Source organism: Salmo trutta, chromosome 29 (assembly GCF_901001165.1).
Source record: "Salmo trutta chromosome 29, fSalTru1.1, whole genome shotgun sequence".
In the NCBI taxonomy this organism is placed as follows: domain Eukaryota; kingdom Metazoa; phylum Chordata; class Actinopteri; order Salmoniformes; family Salmonidae; genus Salmo; species Salmo trutta.
The window spans coordinates 650977-668154 of record NC_042985.1 but is presented as its reverse complement, the minus strand read 5'-3'; the positions used below and the strand labels follow the sequence as shown (position 1 = coordinate 668154).

At 44.6% G+C, this 17178-nt stretch overlaps 1 protein-coding gene across 1 annotated transcript in view; it reads left to right on the top strand.

Annotated features, from left to right (window-relative positions):
• Positions 1 to 17178, top strand: part of LOC115166717 (junctophilin-3-like) — a 29606-nt gene that overhangs the window by 9154 nt on the left and 3274 nt on the right. The window contains exons 2-4 of the mRNA XM_029720434.1: positions 10622 to 10909; positions 11143 to 11647; positions 14660 to 14796. Coding sequence (XP_029576294.1) covers positions 10622 to 10909; positions 11143 to 11647; positions 14660 to 14796 — 930 coding nt within the window. The remainder of the gene's footprint in view (positions 1 to 10621; positions 10910 to 11142; positions 11648 to 14659; positions 14797 to 17178) is intronic.

Genomic DNA, 17178 nt, shown 5'->3' with positions numbered 1-17178 from the left:
CCTAGACTAGCCTACAATACAATGATCCTCCCTAGACTAGCCTACAACAACACAATACAATAATCCTCCCTAGACTAGCCTACAATACAATAATCCTCCCTAGACTAGCCTACAATACAATAATCCTCCCTAGACTAGCCTACAACACAATGATCCTCCCTAGAATAGCCTACAACACAATAATCCTCCCTAGACTAGCCTACAACCACACAATGATCCTCCCTAGACTAGCCTACAATACAATGATCCTCCCTAGACTAGCCTACAACAACACAATACAATAATCCTCCCTAGACTAGCCTACAATACAATAATCCTCCCTAGACTAGCCTACAACACAATGATCCTCCCTAGAATAGCCTACAACACAATAATCCTCCCTAGACTAGCCTACAACAACACAATGATCCTCCCTAGACTAGCCTACAATACAATGATCCTCCCTAGACTAGCCTACAACAACACAATACAATAATCCTCCCTAGATTAACTAGCCTACAACACCACAATAATCCTCCCTAGACTAGCCTACAATACAATAATCCTCCCTAGACTAGCCTACAACAACACAATGATCCTCCCTAGACTAGCCTACAACACAACAATCCTCCCTAGACTAGTCTACAACAACACAATGATCCTCCCCAGACTAGCCTACAACACAATGATCCTCCCTAGACTAGCCTACAATACAATAATCCTCCCTAGACTAGCCTACAACAACACAATAATCCTCCCTAGACTAGCCTACAACACATTAAAATGAATACTGCATTATTGTTTTCAAGTGAGTGAAATACTGTAAACTGAAGTGAAAATGTCATTGAATAATGACTGAAAAGCCCTGTTATTCGAATGTTTCATTCCATCTGGATGAATTGTGGGTCTACTCTTGATCTAGATAAGGCACAGTACAGGACAGTCTGGCTGTATTTTTACTGCTGATACTGATGTGCTGTCTGTTGCCCGGCATCATTCTCCCAAGTTGTCCTATATTGTGTAGCCACACAGTCTTATGCTCCCAGCAGGCCCAGTTATTCAGGAAGGATTAAGGCGGGTTCTGCCTCCTTAACAATCAGATTAGCTATTCCTTGACCTCAAACACTTCAATATTGTCTTAATATTGGTCACTTAACTTTTAAAATGTATTCATTTGATTAGGCTACTTAAAATGTATCCTGTAGGCTACCTGCGCATGTTCATCCCCTCCACTGTAATATAACGAGACATCTGTTTCACCCCCCCCCCCCCCCCCCCCCCCTGTCATTCTAAACCCTGGTTCCTGTGGCTGTCATTCTAAACCCTGGTCTCTATGGCTGTCATTCTAAACCCTGGTCCCTGTGGCTGTCATTCTAAACCCTGGTTCCTGTGGCTGTCATTCTAAACCCTGGTCCCTGTGGCTGTCATTCTAAACCCTGGTCCCTGTGGCTGTCATTCTAAACCCTGGTTCCCGTGGCTGTCATTCTAAACCCTGGTCCCTGTGACTGTCATTCTAATCCCTGGTCTCTATGGCTGTCATTCTAAACCCTGGTTCCTGTGGCTGTCATTCTAAACCCTGGTCCCTGTGACTGTCATTCTAAACCCTGGTCTCTATGGCTGTCATTCTAAACCCTGGTCCCTGTGGCTGTCATTCTAAACCCTGGTTCCTGTGACTGTCATTCCAAACCCTGGTCTCTATGGCTGTCATTCTAAACCCTGGTCTCTATGGCTGTCATTCTAAACCCTGGTCTCTATGGCTGTCATTCTAAGCCCTGGTCTCTATGGCTGTCATTCTAAGCCCTGGTCTCTATGGCTGTCATTATAAATCCTGGTCTCTATGGCTGCCAATGACCCGGTTTCACTTCCTTGTCCTGTCGTTCAGTACGTTGGTGTCAGAAGTGGGAATACCAAAAGGCTAAAATATCTTGGTGAGGTCGCTAGCTGTTGTACAGAAGGTGTTTAGTATTATTACAAGGGGTACAACTTTTATTAGATTTTTGATAATTATTTTTTTCTCTTCACTGGCTCGCCTCTCTTTTCAAAAAAATAATAATGATCCTCCCTAGACTAGTGTACAACAACACAATAATCCTCCCTAGACTAGCCTACAACACAATAATCCTCCCTAGACTAGCCTACAACACAATGATCCTCCCTAGACTAGCCTACAACACAATGATCCTCCCTAGACTAGCCTACAACAAAATGATCCTCCCTAGACTAGCCTACAACACAATGATCCTCCCTAGACTAGCCTACAACACAATAATCCTCCCTAGACTAGCCTACAACACAATGATCCTCCCTAGACTAGTCTACAACACAATGATCCTCCCTAGATTAGCCTACAACACAATGATCCTCCCTAGACTAGCCTACAACACAAGGATCCTCCCTAGACTAGTCTACAACACAATGATCCACCCTAGACTAGCCTACAACACGATAATCCTCCCTAGACTAGTTTACAACACAATGATCCTCCCTAGACTAGTCTACAACAACACAATGATCCTCCCTAGACTAGCCTACAACACAATGATCCTCCCTAGACTAGCCTACAACAACACAATGATCCTCCCTAGACTAGCCTACAATACAATGATCCTCCCTAGACTAGCCTACAACAACACAATACAATAATCCTCCCTAGACTAGCCTACAATACAATAATCCTCCCTAGACTAGCCTACAATACAATAATCCTCCCTAGACTAGCCTACAACACAATGATCCTCCCTAGAATAGCCTACAACACAATAATCCTCCCTAGACTAGCCTACAACCACACAATGATCCTCCCTAGACTAGCCTACAATACAATGATCCTCCCTAGACTAGCCTACAACAACACAATACAATAATCCTCCCTAGACTAGCCTACAATACAATAATCCTCCCTAGACTAGCCTACAACACAATGATCCTCCCTAGAATAGCCTACAACACAATAATCCTCCCTAGACTAGCCTACAACAACACAATGATCCTCCCTAGACTAGCCTACAATACAATGATCCTCCCTAGACTAGCCTACAACAACACAATACAATAATCCTCCCTAGATTAACTAGCCTACAACACCACAATAATCCTCCCTAGACTAGCCTACAATACAATAATCCTCCCTAGACTAGCCTACAACAACACAATGATCCTCCCTAGACTAGCCTACAACACAACAATCCTCCCTAGACTAGTCTACAACAACACAATGATCCTCCCCAGACTAGCCTACAACACAATGATCCTCCCTAGACTAGCCTACAATACAATAATCCTCCCTAGACTAGCCTACAACAACACAATAATCCTCCCTAGACTAGCCTACAACACATTAAAATGAATACTGCATTATTGTTTTCAAGTGAGTGAAATACTGTAAACTGAAGTGAAAATGTCATTGAATAATGACTGAAAAGCCCTGTTATTCGAATGTTTCATTCCATCTGGATGAATTGTGGGTCTACTCTTGATCTAGATAAGGCACAGTACAGGACAGTCTGGCTGTATTTTTACTGCTGATACTGATGTGCTGTCTGTTGCCCGGCATCATTCTCCCAAGTTGTCCTATATTGTGTAGCCACACAGTCTTATGCTCCCAGCAGGCCCAGTTATTCAGGAAGGATTAAGGCGGGTTCTGCCTCTTTAACAATCAGATTAGCTATTCCTTGACCTCAAACACTTCAATATTGTCTTAATATTGGTCACTTAACTTTTAAAATGTATTCATTTGATTAGGCTACTTAAAATGTATCCTGTAGGCTACCTGCGCATGTTCATCCCCTCCACTGTAATATAACGAGACATCTGTTTCACCCCCCCCCCCCCCCCCCCCCCCCCCCACACACACAGTAAATGTCGAACTGTCCCTAATCTAGGCCGTTTGATAACCAAAGCAACTCCATTGCACTAAACCGGGATGAGCAGAGAGAGGCAGGGAGGGGTGCCGGGAAGGAAGAGAGGTAGATAGAGTGAGGGAGGAAGAGAGGTAGAGACAGGGAAAGGTAGAGAGAGAGAGAGAGGTCAATAAGTGATGCAGAGGGGACCATGGAAACAAGATCCGTCGCTGCTGCATTGGTGTAGCTAGAGGTTGTTTACCAGCGTAGCCTATAGTCTACTGTCAATATACCGCAATGGTTTACATACCAGGAGATAACCTTAGTGTTATTTGGTTTATGAAGTAGCGTAATAACACTCCAGAACGAGATACAAATAAATAAAAATAAAGACTGCGTCACGAGACAGCACCTCTCTCTCTTCGGTCTCTCACCTGGGAGACCGCAGACAGATTAATATAGCACGCACGAGTTCACACATTTTCCACATCCCAATAAACGTGCTATTGTCGCTATACCAACAGCTACACATGTAATATTGTGTGAAGTGTAGGCTAATAACATGAATCGGTATTTACATGGGGTCGGCGCAGCATAGATTTGTCTGTTGCGTTCTACATTTCAGCACCATGGACAGGTCCCGATCTCTTACACTTTGACAGACACACCACAGCGAAGGTTCATGACATGTCATTCCTCTGTTTTTAGATGATTGAAATGGGGGGGAATACCGTTTATTAGTCATATACCGGCCACTAAAACGTGTATATGTTCGTGTTAAAAGCCTCACTACTGAAATGAGATGAAAACGCTCTTTAAACAATCTATTGTATAAAAACAACATACGACAAAACTGATCATTATTTGATGATCAGTTTTGTGCGGTCCGTGATATTTACACTGTTGTCATGACATGATGTGCGGTCCGTGATATTTACACTGTTGTCATGACATGATGTGCGGTCCATGATATTTAACCCCTGTGTGGTGTTTATGTTTTTGTTATTCACCCGATGTTCTCGGGTCTGATGGACCCACAACATTATTGGGGTTTTAAAACAATACAGCCATAACAATTTAAGTAAACATACTTAATACTAAATACTTAGATGTTGACTTCTATCAATTACAAGCAATATAGACAGCATACATGGTTAATATAGACAGCATACATGGTTAATATTAGACAGTATACATGGTTAATATAGACAGCATACATGGTTAATATAGACAGTATACATGGTTAATATAGACAGCATACATGGTTAATATAGACAGTATACATGGTTAATATAGACAGCATACATGGTTAATATAGACAGCATACATGGTTAATATAGACAGTATACATGGTTAATATAGACAGCATACATGGTTAATATAGACAGCATACATGGTTAATATAGACAGCATACATGGTTAATATAGACAGCATACATGGTTAATATAGACAGTATACATGGTTAATATAGACAGCATACATGGTTAATATAGACAGCATACATGGTTAATATAGACAGCATACATGGTTAATATAGACAGCATACATGGTTAATATAGACAGTAGACAGTATACATGGTTAATATAGACAGCATACATGGTTAATATAGACAGTAGACAGTATACATGGTTAATATAGACAGCATACATGGTTAATATAGACAGCATACATGGTTAATATAGACAGCATACATGGTTAATATAGACAGCATACATGGTTAATATAGACAGTAGACAGTATACATGGTTAATATAGACAGCATACATGGTTAATATAGACAGCATACATGGTTAATATAGACAGCATACATGGTTAATATAGACAGTAGACAGTATACATGGTTAATATAGACAGCATACATGGTTAATATAGACAGCATACATGGTTAATATAGACAGCATACATGGTTAATATAGACAGCATACATGGTTAATATTTGCCATTTACCTCTGCTAGATCACACTTATCAATAAAAGTGCTATTCTTTTTTAAAAATAAAATGTCATCCTAATCAAGACATGGGTGGAATAAATCATGTTTATCTTGAATAAATAAAAATAAAATAAGGTTTTCATCACTATTGATGTTTATTGCTTTGAACTGAACACATTGGAAGGACAAATTTTACATACAGTATTTTATGGGAATGATAAATGAGCCCCATTGAACACAAATTAAGGCCATTCGACACACCACATGAGAGACAGAGTTTCTGTGTGTTGCAAATGTATTTATATAAGGGCACAAAGCGAGACCCAGATGCAGACATGGAAGGCAGATGGTTTGAGTCTTGATATTTATTAAATAATCCTAAAGGGGAAGGCAAGAGAATGGTCGTGGATAGGCAAAAGGTCAAAACCAGTTCAGAGTCCAGGAGGGACAGAGTGGCAGGCAGGCAGGCTCGAGGTCAGGGCAGGCAGAATGGTCAGGCAGGCGGGTACACAGGGATAAATACACTGGCTCAGAGAGACAGGAAACACAGGGATAAATACACTGGCTCAGAGAGACAGGAAACACAGGGATAAATACACTGGTACAGAGAGACAGGAAACACAAGGATAAATACACTGGCCCAAAGAGACAGGAAACACAGGGATAAATACACTGGCCCAAAGAGACAGGAAACACAGGGATAAATACACTGGCCCAAAGAGACAGGAAACACAGGGATAAATACACTGGCCCAAAGAGACAGGAAACACAGGGATAAATACACTGGCCCAAAGAGACAGGAAACACAGGGATAAATACACTGGTACAGAGAGACAGGAAACACAGGGAGAAATATACTGGTACAGAGAGACAGGAAACACAGGGATAAATACACTGGCTCAGAGAGACAGGAAACACAGGGAGAAATACACTGGTACAGAGAGACAGGAAACACAGGGATAAATACACTGGCCCAAAGAGACAGGAAACACAGGGATAAATACACTGGCTCAGAGAGACAGGAAACACAGGGATAAATACACTGGCTCAGAGAGACAGGAAACACAGGGAGAAATACACTGGTACAGAGAGACAGGAAACACAGGGATAAATACACTGGCTCAGAGAGACAGGAAACACAGGGAGAAATACACTGGTACAGAGAGACAGGAAACACAGGGATAAATACACTGGCCCAAAGAGACAGGAAACACAGGGATAAATACACTGGCTCAGAGAGACAGGAAACACAGGGATAAATACACTGGCTCAGAGAGACAGGAAACACAGGGATAAATACACTGGCTCAGAGAGACAGGAAATACAGGGATAAATACACTGTCACAGAGAGACAGGAAACACAGGGATAAATACACTGGCACAGAGAGACAGGAAACACAGGGATAAATACACTGGCTCAGAGAGACAGGAAACACAGGGATAAATACACTGGCCCAGAGAGACAGGAAATACAGGGATAAATACACTGTCACAGAGAGACAGGAAACACAGGGATAAATACACTGGCACAGAGAGACAGTAAACACAGGGATAAATACACTGTGCCAGAGAGACAGGAAACACAGGGATAAATACACCAGGGGTAATAAGCGACACCTGGAGGGGGTGGAGACAATCACAAGGAGAGGTGAAACAGATCAGCGTGTGACAATGTATTGCACTTGATGCATGAAACTGTGTCTTCCTGTCCTTCTTGGGTCCACACACATCGCAGTGCTTCTTCTTGTTGCTACCGGCTACAATCTATAATGATGAAAACTCCTAGTTCAGGGATTTTACTAACATCTCACTCACTCACTCACTCACTCACTCACTCACTCACTCACTCACTCACTCACTCACTCACATATATAGTTACAGCAGGCCAAGGTAGGAGAGTCAGACACACACACATGCAACAACATCACTCACACTTACTTCCGGTATTGGAGTTGTTGGTTCTGTGGGTCGGGCGGATGGGGCACCAGCATCCTCCTCCTGAATCCTCCTCACAATGGCTGCAGAAGCTGGGGTCCTTGGGATGTGACACCTCCTCTGAATTTGAGGTCTTTCCAATGCTTTGCCCAGCTCTTCGAGAAAGAGCCATCTCCTCTGGAGCTTCCCTCTGTTCCAATCTGGGTTCAACGCCTGCCAGATGACAAACTCGTTGTACGCCGAGATGTCCGAAAATGTTGAAGAGTATCCCAAGTGGCCAGCGTAGGGTTCTTCTTTTGCAGCTGTAGCCAATCACCAGCTTGTCTGAATTGTCCACCCCTCCTTTTGTGGCATTGTAATCCATTATGATTTCTGGTTTTTGATATTCCTGGCCACAGATTCTCCCATCCCTATGCAGAGTACTCATGAGTACCACATTCTTTCTTTGGCAAGTTGGACACTAGGGACGTGTCGAACAGCTGAGGTGCGAGCTCTGGCTTGTTTTTTCGGAATGTTCCTACTATCGTCAGCTTCCTCTTGAGGAGCTCCTCTCCCAGCTTGTGCGAAATAAAAAAGTTATCGCATCCTGATGTTGTGGACACAGAGTCCCTGTGTCACGTCCAGGACAACACTCATCCCTTGGTTCTTCTCAGGGGCTCCGCCATCTAGCTTCCCCGTATACACTTGCAAGTTCCATGCATATGATGAAGCAGCATCACAGGCAGCCCAGATCTTGATTCCATATTTTGTGGGTTGAGACGGTATGTACTGCCTGAAGGGGCAGCGGCCCCTAAATGGCATAAGCTGCTCATCAACAGTAACGTTGGGCCCAGGGTTGTAAAACAGGGGAAGCTTGTCCATTCACTTGTCCCACACTGACCTGATTGCAGCTAGCTTGTCTCTCTGCCGCCGAGCTGGTCTTGTGACTTGGTTATCGAAGCGGTTAATCCTGGAAATAATGTGGTTTTCCATAGAAATTATTGCACAGAAAAGTTCTCTGCCAGTTTCTCCATCCCACATGGATTCTGTGGATTCCCCATTGGATCTGAAAACACCAACAAGGATAAGAACCCCAAAGTATGCATGTAAAGGAGTTTGGTCCAACTCCTTCCATCTCTCTCCAAAAACACACCTTCCCTCCAAATTAGTGCAGTCCAGAATGATTTTCTGGATGGTGTCTGGGATGAACAGTTGAAAAGAAGACTTTATGTCCTACACTACTTGTATGAAATGAGTACCCACCATCCGCGTCGGCCCTGGTTGCCTCCTTATCCCATTAGCAGTCATGCGGGGCGGCTCGTTCCTTGGGCAAGAACACCAATCTACCATTTTTAGACATCCATATTTCTCCTCCTGTAGGCTGCTGATGAGCTGGTTGCTAACGGGCTGGTCCTGGGGCTGGCTGAGGGTCAATCTCATCCTCTTCTTCCAACTCACAGTCAGACTCCAAATTGACAGAGACATGATCCTTATATTCTGAAATTTCTTCATCTTCCGTTCCTTCCACGCTAGCTTCTCTCTCTGTAAAAAAAGCAGAGATTATTTTTGTCATCCTGATTGATTGTGGCAAGGAGTCACACATTCAAAGCTATTTATTTGTTGTGTCCCTCCCCTAATTTGCACCTGGCTGGGGTAGAGTGTGGGAACATACTGAATTTTTAACAATGTATCAAAATAATGTATCGAAATAATATACTGTAATAACATTGTGCAGGTTCCCGCAAGACATTGTGTAGTTTCACACACTACAAAGGGTAAAGAGTGGGAGACAGGCAGGGAGACAGACAGACAGGCAGAGAGACAGACAGGCAGGCAGAGAGACAGACAGACAGGCAAGGGAGACAGACAGACAGGCAGGGAGACAGACAGGCAGGCAGGGAGACAGACAGACAGGCAAGGGAGACAGACAGACAGGCAGGGAGACAGACAGACAGGCAAGGGAGACAGACAGACAGGCAGGGAGACAGACAGGCAGGCAGGGAGACAGACAGACAGGCAAGGGAGACAGACAGACAGGCAGGGAGACAGACAGACAGGCAAGGGAGACAGACAGACAGGCAGGGAGACAGACAGACAGGCAGGGAGACAAACAGACAGGCAGGGAGACAAACAGACAGGCAAGGAGACAGACAGGTTCTTGGTGCTGTGTGTAAACAGCAGGCCCAGGGAGGAGGAAGACAGAGTGAAGGCACTCAGCAAACCTTTTTTTTTCATTTTTACTTGTTTTCACCTACACACACACTTTCCCACACTTTTATTACCCTGCGGTCCAGCTGACCTAACACCTCATATGTAATATAAATGTGTAGGGGGGTTCACAGTGTGCGTTCAATGAAAATCAGCCAAGGCCAATGAGTCTCAGGTTGAACAAAATAATGAATTGTATCATTTTTATTTGAGTAAACATTGAAAATGGGTCCCACAGACCCGAACACCACACAAGGGTTAAACTGTTGTCATGGCATGATGTGTCGGTCCCTTACTCCTATAATGTCCCCATATTTCTTTCATGTATAGATAGTCCTTTCAGACCAGTCATCCCATCATACAGTCCTATTAGACCCCTTTCACCTGAAGTAAGCCAGGTAGCAGAGCTCAAATGTTGATGTAAGATAATGTCTCTCTCTTTTAGGCCCTAGTTGATTAAAACGGAATGAACAAACCATGTGTGTGATATCAGTTAGTCACTTCCTGCTACCCAAAGTGAGAATTTTCTCCCAATGATTATATAATGTCACAAAGCATGCAGGTATAATGCTTTATAACTTGTTATAAGCACTAAGAGCCTTTAATAATGTCTCATAATAAGCCTTATGTTATGCCTCTTTCCATCCATGCACATTTCTGGGGGGTGACCTAATTGGTTTTGTGGTGCAATGCATGCCCTCAGATCGCCCTATAATTTGACCCTTGACCTGTGACTCCTTCCTATAGGTACGTTCCAGGGCCAGTGGCTGGGGGGGATGCGGCACGGCTATGGGGTCCGGCAGAGCGTGCCATACGGCATGGCGGCCGTCATCCTCTACCCGCTCCGAACGTCCATAAACTCCCTCCGCTCCGAGCACAGCCACGGGCCCCCCACCCTGCTGGAGGACGGCACCGGGACCGCCGTCTCGCCTGCCGACGGGGTGGTGGGGGGCGGGCTGGTCGGGAGTCCTGTGGGGAGGGGGGGCTTCGCTCTAACTGCACCCAGCGAGGCTGACCGTCGGGGGAAGAGGAAAGGTGACACTTCTGATGTGCTGTTTGTGGGCAGCTGGTCGGGCTCTATGGGCTACCACTTAAATATCCATTAGCCCTGCTTTTCTAGTCTATTGGCCTTGCACTTTGATATGGACTGGATTTCCCATTGCATGTGTTATTATGTCATGCTTGTGTTTGTATGTCAGTTGTCCATTTCTATAAAGTTGTATCATATCGTATTGTAGGATAAATAACGTTGTCGTCTCATATCCCAGGCCGTTTCCGTCAGTCGATCCTGAGTGGTCTGAAGCTGCGTCGCTCCGAGTCCAAGAGTTCCCTGGCCAGCCAGCTGAGTAAACAGAGCTCGTTCTGCAGTGAGGCCGGTATGAGCACCGTCTCCTCTGCCGCCTCCGACATACACTCCAACGCTAGCCAGGATGGCGAGCAGGGTGCTCCTGTGGATGCCACGGTCACCGAGGCCTACGCCGGCGAGTGGCGCAGCGACCAGCGGGCGGGCTGGGGCGTGAGCCGGCGCTCCGACGGTCTACGCTACGAGGGGGAGTGGGTGGCCAACAAGCGCCACGGTTATGGCTGTACAACGTTCCCCGACGGCACCAAAGAGGAAGGGAAGTACAAGCAGAACGCGCTGGTCAGTGGGAAGCGGAAGAACCTGATTCCTCTGAGAGCCAGTAAGATCAGGGAAAAGGTGGAGCGGGCTGTGGAAGCAGCTGAGAAGGCTGCAGACATCGCCAAGCAGAAGGCAGAGATTGCCCTGTCCAGGTGAGAAATAGACCCATGGTGTTGATCTCTGTTGCTGTGGTAACAGCAGTTGGGTTAAAGCTAGGGCTAAGGTTAGGCTTAGGTTTGAGAACCGGTGAAGGTGGCCAACATCTTTGTCTTTGACAAGTGCACTTATAGATTCTCTGTTATCTTGCGATGTGCCAAATGGGCCGGTTTCCAGACTAAAAGGCCTAGTTGAGAAAATCCATGAAAGATTGTTTTTTAGTCCAGAAATAGGTTTAATCTGGGTCAGGTAAACTGTCCCTAGGGGTCTGATAGACCTGTAGTCTCAGCAACTCTTCAAGCAGTATGGTTGTACCGTACTGAGATAACAGGTCAGCCAGATTCTGGCTGAGCAGTCCTGTTGGGATCATAGTGATACAGTGGATGGCTGTGCTGTCCTGTTGGGATCATAGTGATACAGTGGATGGCTGTGCTGTCCTGTTGGGATCATAGTGATACAGTGGATGGCTGAGCAGTCCTGTTGGGATCATAGTGATACAGTGGATGGCTGTGCTGTCCTGTTGGGATCATAGTGATACAGTGGATGGCTGTACTGTCCTGTTAGGATCATAGTGATACAGTGGATGGCTGTGCTGTCCTGTTGGGATCATGGTGATACAGTGGATGGCTGTGCTGTCCTGTCGGGATCATAGTGATACAGTGGATGGCTGAGCAGTCCTGTTGGGATCATAGTGATACAGTGGGAGGCTGTGCTGTCCTGTTGGGATCATAGTGATACAGTGGATGGCTGAGCAGTCCTGTTGGGATCATAGTGATACAGTGGGAGGCTGTGCTGTCCTGTTGGGATCTGTTTGTGGAAACATTCCACTCCTTGCCAATCCTTGTCATGCCAAACACATTTGACACAAGGAGTGGAATGTAATCAGAAAACAGGTTTTGGGTGTCATTCTATCGTCAACACATAAAATGGATGAAAAGGGCTGAACAGAAAACCAGGCCATTTCCTGGAATGTTCCGGGAAAATATTATACTCACTGGAGGAACAGTCTCAAAAAGAGAACCATCCTGATAAAGAAAAAACAGGCCAGACAGATACAGTCGTGGCCAAAAGTTTTGAGAATGACACAAATATTAATTTCCACCAAGTTTTCTGCTTCAGTGTATTTAGATATTTTTGTCAGATGTTACTATGGAATACTGAAGTATAATTACAAGCATTTCATAAGTGTCAAAGGCTTTTATTGACAATTACATGAAGTTGATGCAAAGAGTCAATATTTGCAGTGTTGACCCTTCTTTTTCAAGACCTCTGCAATCCGCCCTGGCATGCTGTCAATTAACTTCTGGGCCACATCCTGACTGATGCCAGCCCATTCTTGCATAATCAATGCTTGGAGTTTGTCAGAATTTGTGGGTTTTTGTTTGTCCACCCGCCTCTTGAGGATTGACCACAAGTCCTCAATGGGATTAAGGTCTGGGGAGTTTCCTGGCCATGGACCCAAAATATCGATGTTTTGTTCCCCGAGACACTTAGTTATCACGTTTGCCTTATTGCAAGGTGCACCATTATGTTGGAAAAGGCTTTGTTCGTCACCAAACTGTTCCTGGATGGTTGGGAGAAGTTGCTCTCGGAGGATGTGTTGGTACCATTCTTTATTCATGGCTGTGTTCTTAGGCAAAATTGTGAGTGAGCCCACTCCCTTGGCTGAGAAGCAACCCCACACTTGAATGGTCTCAGGATGCTTTACTGTTAGCAAGACACAGGACTGATGGTAGTGCTCACCTTGTCTTCTCCGGACAAGCTTTTTCCGGATGCCCCAAACAATCGGAAAGGGGATTTATCAGAGAAAATGACTTTACCCCAGTCCTCAGCAGTCCAATCCCTTTTGCAGAATATCAGTCTGTCCCTGGTGTTTTTCCTGGAGAGAAGTGGCTTCTTTGCTGCCCTTCTTGACACCAGGCCATCCTCCAAAGGTCTTCGCCTCACTGTGCATGCAGATGCACTCACACCTGCCTGCTGCCATTCCTGAGCAAGCTCTGTACTGATGGTGCCCCGATCCTGCAACTGAATCAACTTTAGGAGATGGTCCTGGTGCTTGCTGGACTTTCTTGGGCACCCTGAAGCCTTCTTCACAACAATTGAACTGCTCTCCTTGAAGTTCTTGATGATCCGATAAATGGTTGATTTAGGTGCAATATTACTGGCAGCAATATCCTTGCCTGTGAAGCCCTTTCTGTGCAAAGCAATGATGACGGCACGTGTTTCCTTGCAGGTAACCATGGTTGGCAGAGGAAGAACAATGATTCCAAGCACCACCCTCCTTTTGAAGCTTCCAGTCTGTTATTCAATCTCAATCAGCATGACAGAGTGATCTCCAGCCTTGTCCTTGTCAACACTCACACCTATGTTAACGAGAGAATCACTGACATGATGCCAGCTGGTCCTTTTGTGGCAAGGCTGAAATGCAGTGGAAATGTTTTTGGGGGATTCAGTTCATTTGCATGGCAAAGAGGGACTTTGCAATTAATTGCAGTTCATCTGATCACTTCATAACATTCTGGAGTATATGCAAATTGCCATCATACAAACTGAGGCAGCAGACTTTGTGAAAATTAATATTTGTGTCATTCTCAAAACTTTTGGCCATGACTGTACACAACAGTCCTTAATAAGGCAACACACAGCACCAAGACAATCTACACACAGATTTAAATCTACAACCAGCATCTACATCAAGTATTTTATTATGTCTCTCTTTCTCTGCGTCTTTCTCTCTGTGTCTCTCTCTCTCTCTCTCTCTCTCTCTCTGTGTCTCTCTCTCTCTCTGTCTCTCTCTCTCTGTCTCTCTCTCTCTGTGTCTCTCTCTCTCTGTCTCTCTCTCTCTGTGTCTGTCTCTCTGTGTCTCTCTCTCTCTCTCTGTCTTTCTGTCTTTCTATCTGTGTCTCTCTCTCTGTGTCTCTCTCTCTCTGTGTCTCTCTCTCTGTGTCTTTCTCTCTGTGTCTCTCTCTCTCTCTCTCTGTCTCTCTCTGTCTCTCTCTGTCTCTCAGGATGAGCCACGCCAGGGGAAAGGCGGATGCAGCTGAAGGTGTGGCCCTGAAGGCTAGCGAGGAATGCCGGATGGCCAGGGTCGCTGCCAAGGAACTCTCGCCGTCCTTCCGTATCAATGGAAACGGTGAATCCAATGGTGAGTCAATCACAGAGAAATTGACTTAGCTACAGTAACTACTGTATACATGCCCAACCAGGCAGAGAAAAATAATTGAAATAAATTGTAGAATTTGAAGTAACTTTATTGAAACTTCCTTTACAGAGGGTTGGATTCAGTCAGGGTTGGATCCAAATTCTAATTCTCTGTAAGGGGTGCGTAACCGGTGGCAGGGAAATCAGACGCAGGAGAGCAGAACTTGGTAACAGCCGGAGCAGTTTAATAGCAAAACCCACGGCATAAAAAATAATAAGATATGGGTAACAAAAACCCATCGCGCACCAATCAACACGTGCACAAGCACTAACAATAAACAATCCCACACAAAGACATGGGGGGAACAGAGGGTTAAATACACAACAGGTGATTGAGGGAATTGAAACCAGGTGTGAGGAAAGACAAGACAAAACACACGGAAAATGAAAAGGGGATCGATGATGGCTAGAAGACCGGCGAAGCCGACCGCCGAGCGCCGCCCGAACAAGGAGAGGACCCGACTTCGGGCGGGAGTCGTGACATTCTCATTATATTGTCCTCTTACCTGAGTTAACACAGTGGTCTAGCTGTGTAATATTATTCTCATTATAGTGTCCTCTTACCTGAGTTAACACAGTGGTCTAGCTGTGTAATATTATTCTCATTATATTGTCCTCTTACCTGAGTTAACACAGTGGTCTAGCTGTGTAATATTATTATCATTATAGTGTCCTCTTACCTGAGTTAACACAGTGGTCTAGCTGTGTAATCCTGATGTACAGTACCAGTCAAAAGTTTTAGAACACCTACTCATTCAAGGATTTTTCTAAAATTGTTTTACTATTTTCTACATTGTAGAATAATAGTCAAGACATCAACACTATGACATAACACATATGGATAGATGTAGTAACCAAAAAAGTGTTTAACAAATCAAAATATATTTTAGATTCTTCAAAGTAGCCACCCTTTGCCTTGATGACAGTTTTGCACACTCTTGGCGTTCTCTCAACCAGCTTCACGTGGAATGCTTTTCCAACAGTCTTGAAGGAGTTCCCACATATGCTGAGCACTTGTTGGCTGCCTTTTCTTCACTATGCGGTCCAGCTCATCCCAAACCATCTCAATTGGGTTGAGGTCGGGTGATTGTGGAGGCCAGGTCACCTGATGCAGCACCCCATCACTCTCCTTCTTGGTCAAATAGCCCATACACAGCCTGGAGGTGTGTTGGGTCATTGTCCTGTTGAAAAACAAATGATAGTCCCACTAAGCCCAAACCAGATGGGATGGAGTTTTGCTGCAGAATGCTGTCATAGCCATGCTGATTAAGTGTGCCTTGAATTCTAAATAAATCACAAACAGTGTCACCAGCAAAGCACCCCCACATCAACACACCTCCTCCTCCATGCTTCACGGTGGGAACCACACAGGCGGAGATCATCCGTTCACCTACACTGCATCTCACAAAGACAAAAATCTCAAATTTTGACTCATCAGACCAAAGGACAGATTTCCACCTGTCTAATGTCCATTGCTCATGTTTCTTGGCCCAAGCAAGTCTTTTCTTCTTATTGGTGTCCTTTAGTAGTGGTTTCTTTGCAGCAATTCGACCATGAAGGCCTGATTCTCGCAGTCTCCTCTGAACAGTTGATGTTGAGATGTGTCTGTTACTTGAACTCTGTGAAGCATTTATTTGGGTTACAATCTGAGGCTGGTAACTCTAATTATCCTCTGCAGCAGAGGTACTCTGGGTCTTCCTTTCCTGTGGCGGTCCTCATGAGAGCCAATTTCATCATAGCACTTGATGGTATTTGTGACTGCACTTTCAAAGCCTTAAAGTAATAGTGGACTGTCATTTCTCTTTGCTTATTTGAGCTGTTCTTGCCATAATATGGACTTGGTCTTTTATCAAATAGGGCTATCTTCTGTATATTACCCTATACCATGTCACAACACAACTGATTGGCTCAAATGCATTTAAAGGAAAGAAATTCCACAAATTAACTTTTAACAAGGCAAACCGTTTAATTGAAATGCATTCCAGGTGACTACCTCATGGAGCTGGTTGAGAGAATGCCAAGAGTGTGCAAAGATGTCATCAAGGCAAAGGGTGGCTACTTTGAAGAATCTCAAATATAAAATATATTTTGATTTGTTCAACAGTTTTTTTGGTTACTACATGATTCCATATGTGTTTTCATAGTTTTGATGTCTTCACTATTATTCTACAATGTAGAAAATAGTCAAAAAAGAAAGAAATGCCCTGGAATGAGTAGGTGTGTCCAAACTTTAGACTGGTACTGTATGTCTGGTGGATCTCTGCCAAATCACCTCATTCATTGTGCTTTGTCTCCTCCCGCCTGTCTGCCTGTCTGCCTGTCTGTC